At 36.9% G+C, this 18533-nt stretch overlaps 2 protein-coding genes across 6 annotated transcripts in view; both read left to right on the top strand.

The window, feature by feature from the left end:
• UBA3 (ubiquitin like modifier activating enzyme 3) overlaps positions 1-10735 on the top strand; it is a 28188-nt gene extending 17453 nt beyond the window's left edge. For all 5 annotated transcript variants that reach the window (XM_027584232.1, XM_027584234.1, XM_027584233.1 and 2 more), the window contains 12 exons: positions 1819-1862; positions 2174-2238; positions 2541-2696; positions 3590-3692; positions 4012-4125; positions 7898-7951; positions 8445-8481; positions 8568-8649; positions 8965-9065; positions 9408-9471; positions 9580-9634; positions 9936-10735. In XM_027584232.1, the coding sequence (XP_027440033.1) occupies positions 1819-1862; positions 2174-2238; positions 2541-2696; positions 3590-3692; positions 4012-4125; positions 7898-7951; positions 8445-8481; positions 8568-8649; positions 8965-9065; positions 9408-9471; positions 9580-9634; positions 9936-10024 (964 nt within the window). In that variant the 3' untranslated portion in view covers positions 10025-10735. The remainder of the gene's footprint in view (positions 1-1818; positions 1863-2173; positions 2239-2540; positions 2697-3589; positions 3693-4011; positions 4126-7897; positions 7952-8444; positions 8482-8567; positions 8650-8964; positions 9066-9407; positions 9472-9579; positions 9635-9935) is intronic.
• Positions 10736-12764: 2029 nt separating this feature from the next.
• The window catches only part of TMF1 (TATA element modulatory factor 1), a 32681-nt gene continuing 26912 nt past the window's right edge, over positions 12765-18533 (top strand). Inside the window, exons 1-2 of the mRNA XM_027584228.2 lie at positions 12765-13180; positions 16723-17915. Of these exons, the coding sequence (XP_027440029.2) occupies positions 13039-13180; positions 16723-17915 (1335 nt within the window). The 5' untranslated portion in view covers positions 12765-13038. The remainder of the gene's footprint in view (positions 13181-16722; positions 17916-18533) is intronic.

The raw sequence follows: 18533 nt of genomic DNA, 5'->3' as shown, positions 1-18533 counted from the left end.
GGGTACATGTCTTGTGATTCATCAGTCTTATGTAATATTCAGTGTTCATTACAACACCCCTCCCCAATGTCCATCACTCAGTTACCCCATCCCTCCACCCTCCACCCCTCCAGCAAACCTCAGTTTCCTATGATTAAGAGTCACTTATGGTTTATCTCGCTCTCTGGTTTCATCTTGTTTCATTTTTTCTTCTCTTCCCCTATGATCCTGTGTCTTGTTTCTTAAATTCCACATATCAGTGGGATCATATGATAATTGTCTTTCTCTGATTGACTTATTTTGCTTAGCATACCTTCTAGTTCTATCCACGTCGTTGCAAATGGCAAGATTTCATATTTTTGATGGCCGTGTAATATTCCATTAAATATATATGCCACATCTTTATCCATTCATCTATCAATGGACATCTGGGCTCTTTCCATAGCTTGGCTATTGTGGACATTACTGCTGTAAACATTGGGGTGCAGGAGCCCCTTCGGATCACTACATTTGTATCTTTGGGGTAAATACCCAGTAGTGCAATTGCTGGGTCATAGGGTAGCTCTATTTTCAGCTTTTTGGGGGACCTCCATACTGTTTTCCAGAGTGGCTGCATCTGGCTCTCTTTTGACCTTCCTGTTCTAGCTGCAGCTAATGCCTCCTGTTTGCCTAGCATTTAAAAAGAACCCTGAATGGGTGAGGGCAAGAATTGAATCTATTTTTTATAGCTTTATTTGTAGGCCAGGATAAAAAAATCTAGGACAAATGTATTTTTATATTGTCTCTTTTCTCCATTTTGGTTTTTTAAAATATATAATGGATTATTTATTATAATTTTGGGGAAGTATATATATTATTAAAATTGCTCCATTAGAAAAATTAAAATTTTTTGTATACATGTGCTGTTAAAATATTAAGTGCTATAATTGATTAACACCCACAGCCATTTTTGATGGGGTTCTTTTTGCAGCCTCCAGGCAGGGAAAGACTGCTGATTGGGTTTGGTAGAGTAAAAAGAGACTTGGAAAACTGAGAGAGGAACAAAGAATTCATACCTCCCCTTACCCCCAAAATAAATCATATTTGTACCTGAAAAAGCTATTGGAAACGTGTTTTTTTTTAAATTAGCTTTGCAGCAGTAACTCTTATTTTTAATTGAAAATATTTGATACATAACATTGTATACATTTAAGGTGTATAAGGTGTTAATTTGTTTTTTTTTTTAAGATTTTATTTATTTGAGAGAGAGCAAATGAGAGAGAGCACGAGAGGGAAGAGGGTCAGAGGGAGAAGCAGACTCCCTGCTGAGCAGGGAGCCCGATGTGGGACTCGATCCTGGAACTCCAGGATCATGACCTGAGCCGAAGGCAGTCGCTTAACCAACTGAGCCACCCAGGCACCCTAAGGTGTTAATTTGTGTGTTCTGAGTCTTGTAGTCATCTGCCTAAATGGGAATTGTAATGTGCTTGTTTCCTTCACTAAAATGCATTATTGCCCTTTGCTTGGTGCTAATGGTTGAGGACACACACTCTGCTTTCCCAGGATGTATGGTTTTATATAAAAACTGAAGCAGAGTAGAAAGTATAACAGAGACATAAATGTAATATGGGGGTTCAGGGATGAGAGAAACTACTCGAAGTAGTTAGTAGAGGAGTGTTTAGAAAAGGGGTTTTGTCACAAATTAGGGTTGTGTTCATTTTGTCACATGCCCTGAATTCCACTGCTTTGAACATTGATGATTTATTTCTTGTGTACATTTATAATTTGTTCCTTATAGCATGTTAAATTCCCTTTATAAATTAAAAACTTAGCAGCTTAAGTTCCTTTACTTACATTCAGACATTTCAACAAGATTCAGGATTTTAATGACACTTTCTATCGACGTAAGTTGTCCACTTAAAATTCTCACTAAGTTCTTATTATATTTTAGTTGTTGGCTATTTGAAGGCTATTCATTTGTTTTCATCTCTTGATGTTTGCTTTTCAGTAAGGTTGAACAGAGAATGCCACTGTTTTAATTCTTAGCCAACATCATTAGCTGCATTTTTATATGCTGTCTTGAGTAACGATTACTCAAGGATTAGGAGCTGTGTATGTTTGTGTTATAATAAAACATGGGGGGGTTGTTTCTTAGAAAATGAATTATTTTGTGCAGTGGCATTTTTAAAAGCTAAACTTGCTTTTTCTTCCATAGAATTTCATATAATAGTATGTGGATTGGACTCTATCATAGCCAGAAGATGGATAAATGGCATGCTGGTAAAGACTTTAGTGTTGTTTCAGTTTTTTGAAATTCTTGCTGCTGCTCTTAACATACCAAAAATTAAAATGCCATACCATATTTTTGACAAATCAGTTTGTTTAATTTTCAACTAAGTAGATGTACATCATGATATATTGCCAGTCATTAATTTTCAAGTGAGAATATAAATTGCTAATATAATGATCCCATGGTTTGATAATCTGGTACCCAATAGTGCAATTGATTTGTGAAATTACTTGACAGCATGTTCCTTTTTTTGAATTCTTACTCCCCTCTTGCCTTTAAATAATTTTCCTAGATATCTCTTCTGAATTATGAAGATGGTGTATTAGATCCAAGCTCCATTGTCCCTTTGATAGATGGGGGTACAGAAGGTTTTAAAGGAAATGCCCGGGTGATTCTCCCTGGAATGACTGCTTGTATTGAATGTACACTAGAACTGTATCCTCCACAGGTAATCAAAGAAGTACCTGCATTTGTTCTATAGTCTCTTGGGGTAGAGTTAGGCTTAATTATTAAGTCTAGTCAATATTGAGGATTTTTAATTAGGGGTAACCATATTTTAAAAATCATACTAAGATTAAGAAAGAAAATATGAAATTCTGCTCTGTTTGTGGAAAGATAGGAACTGAATATCATTGTATTGTATTAATTTTTTCATTTGGAGAGAGGGATCAAGGGATCAATTACTCTTACATGTTGGGGTAGAGCTATAATCTATTTTCTTTGGTTTTTGCCTGTGATTGATTCAGGGAGATAAAGATACCAGGGATGAGAATGATCCTTCTAAAAATGAGGCTCTTTAAGCTATATACCTACTTTAACGAATAGTTAGAATTTTGATTTATAAATATAGTATTTTTCATATTTACTTGGAATTGATATAACTTTGAATTTGCTTTTGCTTTGATTTATTTTATACCTTCAGATTTAAATATGTAAACATAATAAAATGCTCATATTTGAGAACTTACTTGGAATTGATTGAACTCTGTGAATTTGCTTTTGCTTTGGTTTATTTTATACCTTCATATTTAAATATCATGTAAACATAATAAAATGCTCATATTTGAGAACTTAGCACTTCTTATGATCTAACAGAGCTTAAATTTACTTACCCTGTAAATGTAGCGCAAACCTACATTCCTGTATGAATATAAGTCAAGTGACTCAGATGCTGTCTTTTAGTTTTAGAAGCATTATGTGTTATAAAATGTTTTTATAAGTGGAAAGCCAAGAAGAATTATAACCTACCATCTACTTTTATGAAGTAGTCCGAACTAGAAGTTACATTTTAAAATAATTTATTGTTTAAAATCCACTAAAAAGCACAAACTGTGGTTTTAGGTCAATTTTCCCATGTGCACCATTGCATCTATGCCCAGGCTACCAGAACACTGTATTGAGTATGTAAGGATACTGCAGTGGCCTAAGGAGCAGCCTTTTGGAGGTAATAAAATGAATTTCATAATCTGGAATTATGTAAGAGTAATTTACATAATTAAATTACTCACTGTGACTATGTTTTTATGTAAATAAATATATATTTACTTATATTATTCATTTGTATAATTATATTAAACTCCTCACTGTTTATAATTACATTAATACTCCTCACGGTGACTATGTATGTATTTATTTATGTAAATATTTATTATATAAATATTTATATTATTCATTTCTGTAATTACATTAAAAGACAAGTTGATTTAAGTTTGCATGTTTCTGTCTTACTCTCCTTGTTTTTTGTTTTTTGTTTTTCCTAACAGAAGGAGTTCCATTAGATGGAGATGATCCTGATCATATTCAGTGGATTTTCCAAAAGTCCCTCGAGAGAGCATCACAATATAATATTAGGGGTGTTACCTATAGACTCACTCAAGGTAAGGTAGTGAATTGTCAGGAATTATAACCTTGGGATAATCCCATTTTCAGGGGTTGGGATGCTCTGAAGGAAATAATGGATAAGTGATTTCAGATAGTACCGGCCATTTGAGATTCAGTCAAGGTACCATGGAAATGATAGTTTGCAGGTGTCCTAAATTTGGTTGGATGGAACAGAGTTTGACAGAATCCATACTACTTTGCTAGGAGGAATTTTTTTTTTTTTTAAGATTTTATTTATTTGAGAGAGAGAGAACGTGCTCTTGTAAGGTGGGGGAGGAGCAGAGGGGGAAGGAGTCTCAAGCAGACTCCACGCTGAGTGCAGAGTCCATTGCAGGGCTCAGTCTCACAACCCTGAGATCATAACTTGAGCCAAAACCAAGAGTCGGACGCTTAACTGCCTGAGCCACCCAGGCACCCCACCTAGGAGGAACTTAATAAAATCACTGAATCTTACTAGAATTGAAGAGGCCCTAAGTCATCCAAGTCAAACCATTCATTTTACCTTTCACTGAAGAGGAAGGTGTCACCTCCTGGGGCAATCTATTTCACATTTGGTGAGACTGTTAAGATAATTATTTTGTATATTGTCAGAAGTCTCCATCTTTAGTTTGGTCTGTGTATTGTCCCAGGGTACATCATATATAAATCAAATTTCCTTTTAAGTAATAGCCTTTAACGTACATAGAACAATAATCACATTCCCTCCAAATCACTGTCATCAGTTTTTCTAGTTCCTATAACCCTTTTACATGTTGGCTGACGTTAAGTTCCCATCCTTTTTTTTTTTTTCTTTTTGTAACCATATTCCAGTTATCCATACTTCTCTTATCTAGGCTAGAATGCAGCATGCTGAGATTAAAATAGATTTCTGATAATTGATGCAGTCTTAGAGGAGAGCAAGGTTTTTTGTTGTTTCTTTGTTGTTTATGTTGGTGCTATACTTCTGTTTCTTTAAGGTCACTGTCCACTGAAATCTAGAAGTTCTCTCTACATGCAGTTCCTAAGCCCCATCTTCCCATTATAGGTTTGGCAGTTTTTTGAGGTGGTAGTTTTGTCTTTTTATACTCAAGTATGGGTCTTTACAAGTTTATTCTTAAACCTTTTGTATATACCCTGTTATGCCTGGCAACTTACCTGTTCTTTCCAGCATCTTTTCATTTGTTATTTTGATAATCATGCTTTATCTCCTTTCCATATAATTAGTTAAAAATTTTAACAAGACTGAAATGCCTGAGAACAGACATTTGAATCATACTTCTGGTCAGGCCCTTTTAGGTTTCTCTCATTCTCCTGATCAGGGCTTCGTGAGTACTTCCTATTTCTTTGTCTTGTTCAAAGGATATCATAAGAGACCTTTCTAACTGCTCTCCTGAAGCCTGGATGTACTATCTTCCACATTTCCGTGCATGGCCAAGTTACTAGTCACAGAAATGGAGTCCAACATGACTTGTCTCAGTGAACAATCATAATGCTTAGTCTAGTGATCATTGTTTCCTAATCTAGGTACTTGTAGTTCATCTTTCTAGACTTTTGTCCCAAGTTTATCACAGTTCATCAGAAAAAAAGCTTTGTCTTTTTTTTTTTTAAAGATTTTATTTATTTGAGAGAGAGAGAATGAGAGATAGCACGAGAGGGAAGAGGGTCAGAGGGAGAAGCAGACTCCCTGCTGAGCAGGGAGCCCGATGTGGGACTCGATCCCGGGACTCCAGGATCATGACCTGAGCCAAAGGCAGCCGCCCAACCAACTGAGCCACCCAGGCGCCCCTTTGTCTTTTTGAAAATGTGCCGTTTCTTTTCTGTGATTATTTCCTCATACTTTCTGATTTCTGGTGATGTCATTTAATAATTCTATTCTTATACACTCCTTGTTGCTCCCTATATTCCCCCTATTCCGACCTGCTTTGTTTTTGAACACACCAAACTCGATCCCGCGTTGGAGCTTTAATACTTCTGATTCTTACGCCAGGAATGTCCTTCCTTGGATCCCGTTAAGGCTGGCTGCTTATCGCTCAGGTATCAAGTTAACCAGTTTACTTGATCATTCAACTGAAAATGACTTCTGAGCCATTTCACTATCGATGTTTTTATAATTTCTCAGAAATAATGGTAACCTCATTTTTCTATGCAAAGAATATTTCATACTTACACTCTCATACATCCTTTCCTTGGGGCCTTTGCCCTTACTGTTTATAGAAATACTCTTTCCCCGGGCCATTGCATGGCTGGGTCTTATGGTTTTAGGTTTCAGCTCAATTACCACCTCCCTGAGAGGGTCTTCCCTGATCATCCACTCTGTCCATTGTTGCCAACTCTACCATATACCTTGTTTTAGTTTCTTTTCATAGAACTCTTCAGTATTTGACATTGTTTTACTCATTTGCATGTTATCTCCCTCAGCAGAAGGAAAGCTCTGTTAGAGCAAATAGGTTATTTTCACTGCTACTCTGCACAACACCTAGAACAGTAGTTTGGCATATGGGGTACATGTGGTAACTGTTTGAATTAAATGATTTCTGTTTGTCCTGATCAGGAACTAAAAACTCATTTCAATATGTAGTCTCATTCATCTTTCTGTACTTTATAGCAAGGTTTGGTGTGCACTTTTGAGCCTCATGATTGAGAGCCTTGACAAGGAGTACAGAAGCAAAATTGGAAGTGAAGTCCAGCTTTTTTAAGGGGTACGGGATGAGAGGACTCTTTACCATTTTGGCTCTTATTGGGCACTATGTCTGATGCTCCTCACTGTGACTACCTATTCTTCCTTTCAGTACATCTTGCTCTATGTGGTTCCCTGGAGAGCTTCCGGTTTAACCATCACGAAGTTGTCTCCTCCCTATTTCCCTTTCTCTGAAATTATATGTGATCATGTAGTCAGAATTAATGTTTTAAAATAGCTTTCCAAACTTTTGCACTTCTTCCTTTCATGTCTTAGATTATTTGGCTTTTTTCTGAAGTTTTTGAAACCTGCCTACACCTGAAGCCTTGGGGACACGTCTCTAAGTGCTCCCCCACACCCCAAGATAATATGGCTACTTTTTCCTGAAGTTTTTTGTTTTCTAAAATGAGCAATTCAAATACAGTTAGGGAATATTTATATTTTACTTTAAAAAAATGCTGTAAGGTAGGGCTTTATTCATTCCTAATCTCTGAATACTGATATATGGAAAACATGCAGTAGAAATAGAAGTACAGTTAATATAGTCCATGTTACATAGTGAAATGAGAAGATGAGGGGCAGTTTTTTGTTTCTTGTAAATTTAGGGGAATCAAATGGCTGAAACTAGTATATGAAGAAAAATTAGTTAACTCTTATTCTTTATACTTTATTCACACCTCACTGAGTGTAGTTCATATGCCATTCCTATCACTTACTAGATAGGTAACTGTGGATATTAATTTGTCTCAATTTCATTTTCCTTATCTTTAAAATCAGAGTAAGGAGACTTAATAAGGGTGTTATGAAAATTGTCCTATCTTATTCTTCATACTGTGCCTGGAACATTCTAATTGTTAGCTATTATTATATTGTCTCATCTTTATTTGAAGCTTAGTGAAGAGTTTTCTTTGCTATTGTAACTTGTTCAAGATTCTGAACATAAAATGATGGGAATGTGAAAGAAGATCATTTCATTGTTAAACTTATTTTCTGACTTGAAAACCTGAAAAATCAAGTTGTGGAAAATGATATTTAATAATCAGATTTTCTAATTTAAGATACCTATTCTTTAAAAGAAATGACCATATTTTAATCAGTATATTTTTTTTCAGGAGTAGTGAAACGAATCATTCCTGCAGTAGCTTCTACAAATGCAGTCATTGCAGGTAAGGAAAAATGGCCACTACTTAACTTTGTTTTCTTTCCTTAATTTTTGATTCACTATCTAAACTGACATTTCTGCAGCTACTTGGTTTCAGAAAACTGGTGTTCTAGGAATTTGATATCTTCTTAGGTGGGTGGTGTAATTTTTAGGCTGTCCAAAAAAGAACAAGCAGTTGGATCTGTATATATTTTGTCTTACATTCTGTCATAAAGTGCACTGCATTAAGGGGACATTTTAGTATCTTTCCTTTTAATCAGGGTAACAGGTTGCTCGTTAATCTGAAGAAGAGGAAGGAAAGCATGTAATGCTACTCTCTTGCTTGGATTATACAAAACAAATATAAAATTTATTACTTTTTCATTTTTGAGAGTATATTCTTTATCTGTTTTTAATCAATTGCCTTATAAGTTTATAACTAATTTTTAAAAAAACTTGAAATTTTAAATGTCTAATTTGCATCGAGCTGAAGCACCTTTATTTTCTCCCCTCTTCAGCTGTGTGTGCCACTGAGGTTTTTAAAATAGCCACAAGGTAATGGATTTCGTTTTTTAATATGTATATAAATTGATGTTTTGACTTGGCTCAATTACATAAAGATGAACCATTTTTCTTTACAGTGCATATATTCCTCTTAATAATTACTTGGTATTCAATGATGTAGATGGACTGTACACATACACATTTGAAGCAGAGAGAAAGGTTAGTAATATTACACTAATGAAAATTTTTTGATCACGCATACTTAGATTTTTTTATATTCATTACAGGTTAGAAATATAAATGAAATTGCCCACAGCCTAAGTATTTTCTAACTTCTAGAACCTACTCACTGTGTATCTTTTGCACTATAGCCTGAAATAAATATTATGTAGCATAATAATTTAGGAGATTTTAAAACAAAAATTTGTTCATAGGAAATATGCATGATTATAAAACAATTTGATTCTCAGTTCATCATTATAGACTATTATTGGTTCATGTGCCACTATGATTTGTTGTGTTTTATATATGTAGGAAAACTGCCCAGCTTGTAGCCAGCTTCCTCAAAATATTCAGTTTTCTCCATCCGCTAAACTGCAGGAGGTTTTGGATTATTTAACCAATAGTGCTTCTCTGTAAGTGTTGTGGACTTTTGTTCTGTTGTAGAAATACTTCCGTGGGGGCGCCTGGGTGGCTCAGTCGTTAAGCGTCTGCCTTCGGCTCAGGTCATGATCCCAGGGTCCTGGGATCAAGCCCCACATCGGGCTCCCTGCTCGGCAGGAAGCCTGCTTCTCCCTCTTCCACTCCCCCTGCTTGTATTCCTGCTCTTGCTATCTCTCTCTGTCAAATAAATAAAATCTTTAAAAAAAAAAAGAAAGAAAGAAATACTTTTGTGATTTTAAAACTTTAAAAAAACAAGAATTGTTTTTAAAAAGTGATCTTTTTGTGTTTGTTTCCTCTCTCATTATTATATTTAGGCAGATGAAATCTCCAGCCATCACAGCCACATTAGAGGGAAAAAATAGAACACTTTACTTACAGGTAATCAGTGTTTGATTGTTTTTTGTTTTTTAGTTTGTTTGTTTTCCACAAAATTATAAGTTTAATTTCATTTAATGTGCTTTACATTAAAATAATTTTATTTTCTAGTCAGTAACCTCTATTGAAGAACGAACAAGGCCAAATCTCTCCAAGACGTTGAAAGGTATTTTAAATGAATATATTTGCTAGTCAATTTCTTCTTTTTTTTTTCTCTTGGTAAAAGTAGTAAATGCTTATTCTAGGTTTAATGCCTTTAAATTGTAATTATATTTTTAGAATCAATAATAGAATTGTTCTTTTAGTAGAATATTAAAAAATCCCTAAGAAATCCAATATAATATTACCTTGATTAAAGAGAACTAGATTTTGCTGTTTATCTAGACATAAAACTTTATACGTATGCGTGTGTTGTGCTTTTTGTTGAGACTTTTTTGCTTGGGTTAATTACACTTTTTCTGTTTTAGAATTGGGACTCGTTGATGGGCAAGAACTGGCAGTTGCTGATGTCACCACACCACAGACTGTACTATTCAAACTTCATTTTACTTCTTAAGGAAAATAAACCTGCACATAATAGAAAACTCATGGAAATATATTACGTGGATGCTACAAAATTTAATGTCATTTTTAGCATTAGTGTTGCTGGAATTTGGCTTCTTTTATATAATGAACCACTCTTTTTTAAATTTGTAACTTCCCCTTGAAGACAGAATTTTGGGGTTGGTACTTGTAAGCATTTTCATTAATAATATGGAAAATGATGCCTGGAGAGAGAGAGAATGAGCAAATGTATTGCTTCTTTCAGAGGAGGAGGGACAAGCACTCTCTTGTGTCTGACTTTTGTTACTGTGGTCAAAGAATGCATTCCTCAGTTTTCATGTGAGCACCCACATAGAGAAAAGGTACCCCTTTAAAGAAAAAAAGAAAATTAAGTTTTAAATAACATTGAATATGACACCCTGACATCTAGAGCATATTGAACATAGCCTATTTCTTGCTTGATTTAATATTCATTTAATTGTGGTTGTCCAAATGAATATTAATTATTGCAAAGGTTACCTTGTCCATAATAATTTGTAAATGGTGTTATAGCTAAATACCTGTGCATGGAAATGGGAACTATTTTCATGTTTACTTGTGCCATAGAGGCCAATATGCACAATATTAAAGCCAAGATATGGATGTTTAGAAGAATTTAATGTTCAGGCAGTTATCACTGATGCTTTCACACTATTTATTAATAAAATCATATACTGTCAACTTTTCTCACTGAAATTTTTTAAAGTATATTAAGGATAGTAATAAGTAGTTTCATAGTAATATAGGAATAATTTTTAAATGTGTAGCAGGATTACTAATACAAAATTTTTATGGTACCTGAATTAATACTTTTACCACAATAAATATCTTCTGATTTAATTTGCTCAAACAATAATGTAATGAAGTGGAATCTTTTTGTATTATTAAAGTCTCTTAAAATGCCTTTTTCCCACTAAAAAAATAAGCCTTAAAAGAAAATTTTAGTGTAAGTTTTGAAAAATTAGTTTTAGTATCTCAGTGTGGGAAATTGCATTATGTATTTCAGTTTTTTACTTAGATGGCAATTTTCTACGCAAAAGCCTTGTGATTACATGCTACTGGGTTAAATTTTTATTTATTTTTCTTTCTAGCTCCAAACTGACAAATAATTTGTTTCATTATAAAGTCATATGAGATACATAGATATGCTTTATTTAAAAAGTTACAGATTCAGTTTAAGTTTTTTAATATAAAGCAACTAACATTTAGCAACTCCTTTATACAGGTGCTCTAATAATTCTCAAAGTAGCCTTGTGAGAAGGTGATAATATCTCCATCTGAGAGCTAAAAGGTTTTAGAAAGTTTAATCAGGGGCGCCTGGGTGGTTCAGTCGGTTGAGGGACCAAATTCTCGATTTCGGCTCAGTTCATGAACTCGGGGTCCTGGGATTGAGCCCTGTGTCTGGTTCCGTGCTCAGTGGGGAGTCTGCTTGAGGATTCTCTCTCTGTTCTCCTTCTGCCCCTCCCCCTGCTATCTCTCTCTAAAATAAATAAATCTTAAAAAAAGTTTGCATCATTTACCCAAAACTGTACAATTAGAAATCTTGGAACAGGGATTCCAATCCCAATCTGCCCCAACCTCCTCCACAGTCTACTTATTTAAGCTGTAAGCCATTTAATATTTCATGGGTAATCTACTATTTGTGTAAATTACTAAATATTAAAGAGTATCAACATGCAGATTTTTTACTGGTTAGATGAAATTATTGGAAGGTTATAACTTCTCAAGGGTAGAATTTAAATCTGATTAAAACTTTAAAAAATAATTATTTTATGGCATAGTTGCTTACACTTGGGTAAAGTACTCAAATATAGGGGAGAGGCAAGTAATGTAAATAATCACAGCAGGGAGGTATAGTAAGAGGTTTAATAAGATTAGTGGGGTTTGTGGCAAATTGGAGTGAAAATTATTTGTCCAAAGGGGCAACGACCTCAGCTAACTCTTCCATGTTGGTATCCATGTATTTCAAAATCATCTGGAAATCTGTATTTTTCTATGGAATCCGATTTTAAATGTTGACAGAATTTTGCGTTTAAACTATGGAGTCCAAATCCCATAGCTACTGACCAGATTAGGAAGGCCAGCAATTTGATTTTTTCAAATAGCGAAATGTTTGAAGAGTGAATGCAGAAAAAGTTGTATTTTAAATAATGTGCACAACACACATTAATAGACAAATAGTTTTAGTGTTTCTCGGGTTTGTTTTAACCGGGGCCAAGACTGGCCCTGCATTGTGAAGAGCTTGTGCCTTCCGTACCCGCGTTCTAACCTTTAACAGCTTGTGAAAGACACGCCTTTTTACCTACGTCATCAGGTGGACTGGATCAGGCTACAATGTCCAGTATCCTTAGGCAAACCCAAACCCAGGGTTCCACCGTAAGGCCACGTTAACACAGGACTAATTAAATACTTGAGACAAATTGCTACTGGGCGAGAGCCAAACTTCCTTTGCAATTCTTGCTGGCTAGGCGCTAGCTTTTAGTACGTGAGCTATCTTCTAGGAAGGAACTCACGTGAAAACTAGTGCGTTTCCTACACAGACGACTCTACCTCTGCTAGTAGCCACAGAGCTTCTCTGGTGGCCAGGAATTTGCGCGCCATGCCTGGAATCAGCATCCACAGCAATAATTCCGCGTTCTTCGTAACTAATGGCACGCTTCGGGTCCCGGATGTGACGTCAACGTTCCTCCGGTTCTTCCGTCTATTGACGGAACTCTGGGCTCCCGGATTTGGTGGTTGTGTACGTGGAAGAAGCCAGCTCATGCGCAGTCCGGGCCTTTGGTCTCAGCTGTGCGGGCAGGGCTGAGGGTAACATCCCCGGCTCGGGGGAGACTGTTGGGGTCATGGCCAGCCGCTGACAGGGCCCGCCAAGTGAGGAAGGGGGCGAGGCCTTTCCTGTGCACCCTTCCCCGGGCCTGAGGCCGGTCGGCCTGGCCCTCGGTCTTCCCACTTGGTGCTGTCGCCGCGGCCGCCGGCTCAGGAGGGGAGATGAGTTGGTTCAACGCCTCCCAGCTCTCCAGCTTCGCGAAGCAGGCCCTGTCCCAGGCCCAGAAGTCCATCGACAGGGTCCTGGATATCCAGGAAGAAGAGCCGAGCGCCTGGGCCGAGACCATTCCGTACGGAGACCCGGGTAAGGGAGAGAGAGGAGCGGGGGGGGGGGGGGAGTCCCGGGGGTCCCTGTGCTCGCGGAGGCAAACAGGTGAAGAGGTGTAGACAGGGATCCTTCCCCGCTGACAGAGTTCTGAGCAAGTTCTGTCTCCCCAGCCCGTGCACAAATGCTTGTTTTCTCTAAGTGGGTCTTCGCGGTTTTCTTGAGGGAAATCCCAGGCCCGGGGTCCTCCGGGCCCGTAGCCCCGGGTGCGGGTCCTGCCGGCCTCGGAAAACCCGGTCGCGATTTGTCGGGCTCGTGCCCCGCCCTCCCTCGTCGTAGCTCGGAGCGCGAGCGTGCAGAAACTGGAATTGCTGCGCGCCCCGGACACTGTTTCGGAGCCAGCGTCTGAAGTCCCTTCACGGGGCCAGGAGGAACAGTCCCTAACACTTAATGAGCACTCCGTGCTTGGGAGCGCGGGATGTGCTTTTTTGTGGCTTTCTCATTTTCCAGACAGCTGCTCCAATTAGGTTCGTTACAGTCCGTGTGGCTGAGAAAGGTTGAGTAACTAACTTCCTCTAGGCTACACAGCAGGTGAGGGGCAGAATATGGTGGAGGTATCACCCGTGGAAGCCGGCCCAGGAGTTTCGGGTTTCATCACATTGTATTTCCAAAGAGCTGCGTCTCCCTTTGTCAGATTTCTTAAGCTGAATCTTTCAGGGCTCTTCAGTGGCTTTGGCTTTAAGTCTAAGGAACAGTTCAGCATTTTGGTGTGAGGGGTAAAAATTTGCATTGGGGTGGGGGTGGGGCCTCTGAACCTCTGTGAAAAAAAGAGTAAGTGTTGACTAATTTTTTCCGATTTGTTTTTAATTTTACATCTTTGAAAAGTCAGGACCTAAGTTGGAGGTACCTCATTTTCAGATATTTTTGGCCTATGTCTGTATGTCATGATCTTACTACCTTATACAGGATGCTCTATGACCTTGTTGGAGTAGCTCAACTTCTTTTTTCACAGACACCCCACATTTTGAATCACTAAACTTTAGAAGAGACAATATAAACTTTAGATATAAGGATACTCATTTTATGAAATCTGGGGCTTGAATCCTCTATGATGTAGGAAAGATGTTAGGGTTCAAAGCCCACCGCCAAAAATTCTTGGTGGTTTTATTCAAGCACGGGGATAGGACCCATGGAGCTGCACTGGGGTCAGAAGGAGTGCCCATTTTATACTTTTTTTATACTTAGAAGTGGGGCCAGCTGTTGTTAGGAAAAGGTCATTTATTACTGTTTAGTAAAAACTCAGTCATGAGACTCTTCGATATATATCAGTGGATCATACCCTTGGAAGGATGATTGCCAGCATGTATCTTGGGGATAGAGATAAGGGAGATTTCCAAAGGAATTTTTATATGTTAAAGTAGACTTACAGGATCCTGGGGGGTCGGGCTAAGATTTTCTTTTGTGCTTAGCAAAGTATTAACATTGAGGCAGCTGAGTTCCTAAAGGAGTGTCACTCTGCCTGTTTCAAGGACTTGTCAGTGGGCTGCAAGTAGTAAGGAAATTTAATTTTTCTTTTGCCTTTGTTTCCCATATCAGTCTATATGATTCATTTTTTTCAAAATAGGTTATCCAGAATAGACTCACATTTAGTGAAATGCTGTGAATATTTATTGATCACCTATGTTTTACATTGCCTTACTCAAAGATGACCAGTGGATATCAGATGACCCCCTTGGAATTTATATAAAACATTCTTCAAGAGGCAAATTTAACTTCTGTCATTCATTAAGATGACCTACGAACTTAAACTAATTAGCACACTTAAGCTTGCTTGCTCATTTGCATCTTTACTTCTGGTTTTCTTCTTTTTTTCATTGTTTTCATATACTGAACCAATGGGTGTAAAACTGTGTCCCCAAATTGAAGTTTCCTACTATTATAGGATAGACTTTAATTTAGGACATAATAGTTTTTAGGAGCTTTTCGGTGTTTGTTCTCTCCCCACCAACTTCTAATTGTGCAGAATTTGTGATAATTCTGCTCAGCCACTTTTGAATTTAGAAAAAGTCAGAGGATAGACTTTAATTTAGGACATAATAGTTTTTAGGAGCTTTTCGGTGTTTGTTCTCTCCCCACCAACTTCTAATTGTGCAGAATTTGTGGTAATTCTGCTCAGCCACTTTTGAATTTAGAAAAAGTCAGAGGATAGACTTTAATTTAGGACATAATAGTTTTTAGGAGCTTTTCGGTGTTTGTTCTCTCCCCACCAACTTCTAATTGTGCAGAATTTGTGGTAATTCTGCTCAGCCACTTTTGAATTTAGAAAAAGAACATTTTTTTAGAAGAAATGCTTTAAACATTTTAGTAAATATGTCATTTTTTGTTTATCATTGGGTTTTTTAGTAGCATGTATTTCTGTGACTGCATTATCTTTTTTTACCCAGAATTTTCTTCTTAGTGTTTTTAAAAAGAAGACCTAGTGTGAACTACCATCTGTATAAAAAAAAAATACTTCTTAAAAAAATGCACATCTTTGAAAGTCGTATTTTTTTTTTTTTTTAGGTTTTATTTTATTTATTATTTTTTTAAAATAGGCTCCATGCTGGGCATGGAGCCCAATGTGGGGCTGGAACTCAGGCCAGTGAGATCAAGAACTGAGCTGAGATCAAGAGTTGGAAGCTTAACCGACTGAGCCACCAAGGCACCCCTTTTAGATTTTGTTTATAAGTAATCTCTACACCCAGTGTGGGGCTCGAATCCCCAACCCTGAGACTGAGGTATATGCTCCACTGACTGAGCCAGCCCGCTGCCCCTGAAATTCATAAGTCCTTCTAAATTCCTCCTAAATTTGGAATTTAGGAAGGGAACAAAACTTTCTCATAGAGTGGGTTTGGAGAGTGACACTTGGAGAATGAGTTTGTCATTAAGTAGATAAAAAATGAATTTGTTTTCTGGAAGGTACTGTTCCCATCAGTTTACTTTGATCTTTGGAAAAGAACATTTGTCATCAGTATGTTGGGTTTAATTTTTGAATGTTACCCTCTGTCCAACCCCTAACCATGTTTTATTACTGATATTAGAAGAATAAAATTAATATGGAACTAACTGAATTGAAGGTAGGGTCAATTTGCTATGATTACTCATGCATGACCTGTAAATGAGGGTACTGCCTGTTTTTGTGAGATGCATCATGTGTGTCTTAGACTTAGCATGAGTTATATAACATATACTGGTACTCTCTTAATTTGTTGTTTAATAGAATAACATACTTGCTTCTGGTAGGCCTGTCCCATTTTGGTCTCTGATCTTTACTCCTAGTTCCTTTAGGGCAGATCCATACCAGTTTTCCTCTTTAAGGCCCAAAGTTCAACAATGAACTAATTAATTATACACTAAGCAGGGATCTTAACAGGTCCAAATTATAGGTTATGTTCCATAAGTTTCCTTTTTTTAAAACTTTATATTGACTTATATATAATGATTATAATATTAACGTAAAATACATATAACTTATTCTGTTCTCTCTTTTAATAATATATATATTATTATTATTACTATTTTTTTTTTTTTTTTGGTCAAAGGAATAAGTACCCCTGTCAGTGGAGGATGGGATTCTTCAACCTGGGGGTTAAAATCAAACACTGAACCTCAGAGTCAGCCAGTAGCCTCTCCTAAAGCAATTACAAAGCCAGTTCGGAGAACTGTGGTAGATGAATCTGAAAATTTCTTCAGTGCCTTTCTCTCTCCAACGGATGTCCAGACCATTCAGAAGAGTCCAGTGGTATCAAAACCACCAGCTAAATCACAACGACCAGAAGAAGAAGTGAAAAGCACTTTACAGGAATCCTTGCACACTGGACAGTCAAGAACACCTGAAACAACTGAGTCAAAAGTAAAAGACTCTACTCCATGTGTATCAGGAGAAACTCTCGCTGTAGATACTCTGTCACCTAAAACTGAGGGCAAGCATGAAGAAACTGTTAATGAACCTCATATGAAGGTGTCAACTGTACATTTGAAAGTGTCTGAAAATGTAATTAATGTGAAAACAACTAGAGAAAACATATCTAATATGTCTACGGCAGACACAAAGGACGTGGCTTTGGAACCTAAGGAACAAAAACATGAAGACCGACAGAGTAATACACCTTCTCCTCCTGTTAGTACCTTCTCGTCTGGTACTTCTACCACCAGTGACATTGAAGTTTTAGATCATGAAAGTGTAATAAGTGAGAGCTCAGCAAGTTCGAGACAAGAGACTACAGATTCCAAATCAAGTCTTCACTTGATGCAGACATCTTTCCAGCTTCTCTCAGCATCTGCTTGTCCTGAATATAATCGTTTAGATGATTTCCAAAAACTCACCGAGAGTTGCTGCTCTTCTGATGCTTTTGAAAGAATAGACTCATTTAGTGTACAGTCATTGGATAGCCGTAGTGTAAGTGAAATCAATTCAGATGATGAACTGTCAGGCAAGGGATATGCTTTAGTACCTATTGTAGTTAATCCTTCAACTCCAAAAACTAAAATAAATGAATCTGTTGAAGGAAAATCTGAAGAAGAAGTGAATGAAACATTAATTGTACCCACAGAGGAAACGGAACTGGAAGAAAGTGGACGAAGTGCGACACCTGTTAATTGTGACCAGCCTGATATTTTGGTTTCTGTTACACCAATAGATGAAGGACATACTGTCTTAGACAAGGTGGCTGAGCAGTGCGAAGCTGCTGAAAGTAAGCCAGAAGCATATTCTGAGAAGGAAGATGTTTGCAAGGTAACTGTAGAAACTGGAAGGGGATTTGGGAATATGCTTTCCAGAGATTAAATCATTGTTTATTTTCTTTTCATTGTTTATTTTTAACATTCAGTATTGTATAATGATTTGTACTGATTAAAAAAGACAGGCATTTTGACATTTAAGTGTGGCATTAAGGATTTTAAAATTGATTTATTGATGCTAAATTATTTGAAATTTCTCTTGAGACAACTATGATAACATAAATGGATATTTCAATATAACTAAGCATAAAAAGGTTTCCATCTTGCGCCATTACTGTTGAGTCCTTTCACCTTACAATTCTTGTATGCTGTGCTCATTAATTTGTCATTTTGCAAAGGATTGTCTTAAGGTAACATATATCTTCAAATCCTTTGTAGGTAAAGGTGCTGAAATGAATTTAAATACATGGTTTTTCTTACATCGAAAAATTTTCGCCTGTTCACATTATTTGTAGCAGATCTTAAATGAAAAATGTAGTCTTTAATTAATTATTGAGGTGTTTCTGTTGTTATTAATTACTTGTTTGTTTTCTCTTTTATGTTATTTTGATGTTTCCCTGATAGCTATCTTACATGAATAAGAATGGGAGATGTCAAAGGAACAATGGTATTG

This window comes from Zalophus californianus, chromosome 1 (assembly GCF_009762305.2).
Source record: "Zalophus californianus isolate mZalCal1 chromosome 1, mZalCal1.pri.v2, whole genome shotgun sequence".
NCBI classification, from domain to species: Eukaryota; Metazoa; Chordata; class Mammalia; order Carnivora; family Otariidae; genus Zalophus; species Zalophus californianus.
The sequence above is the reverse complement of the archived record's forward strand: the minus strand, read 5'-3'. Positions and strand labels throughout refer to the sequence as shown.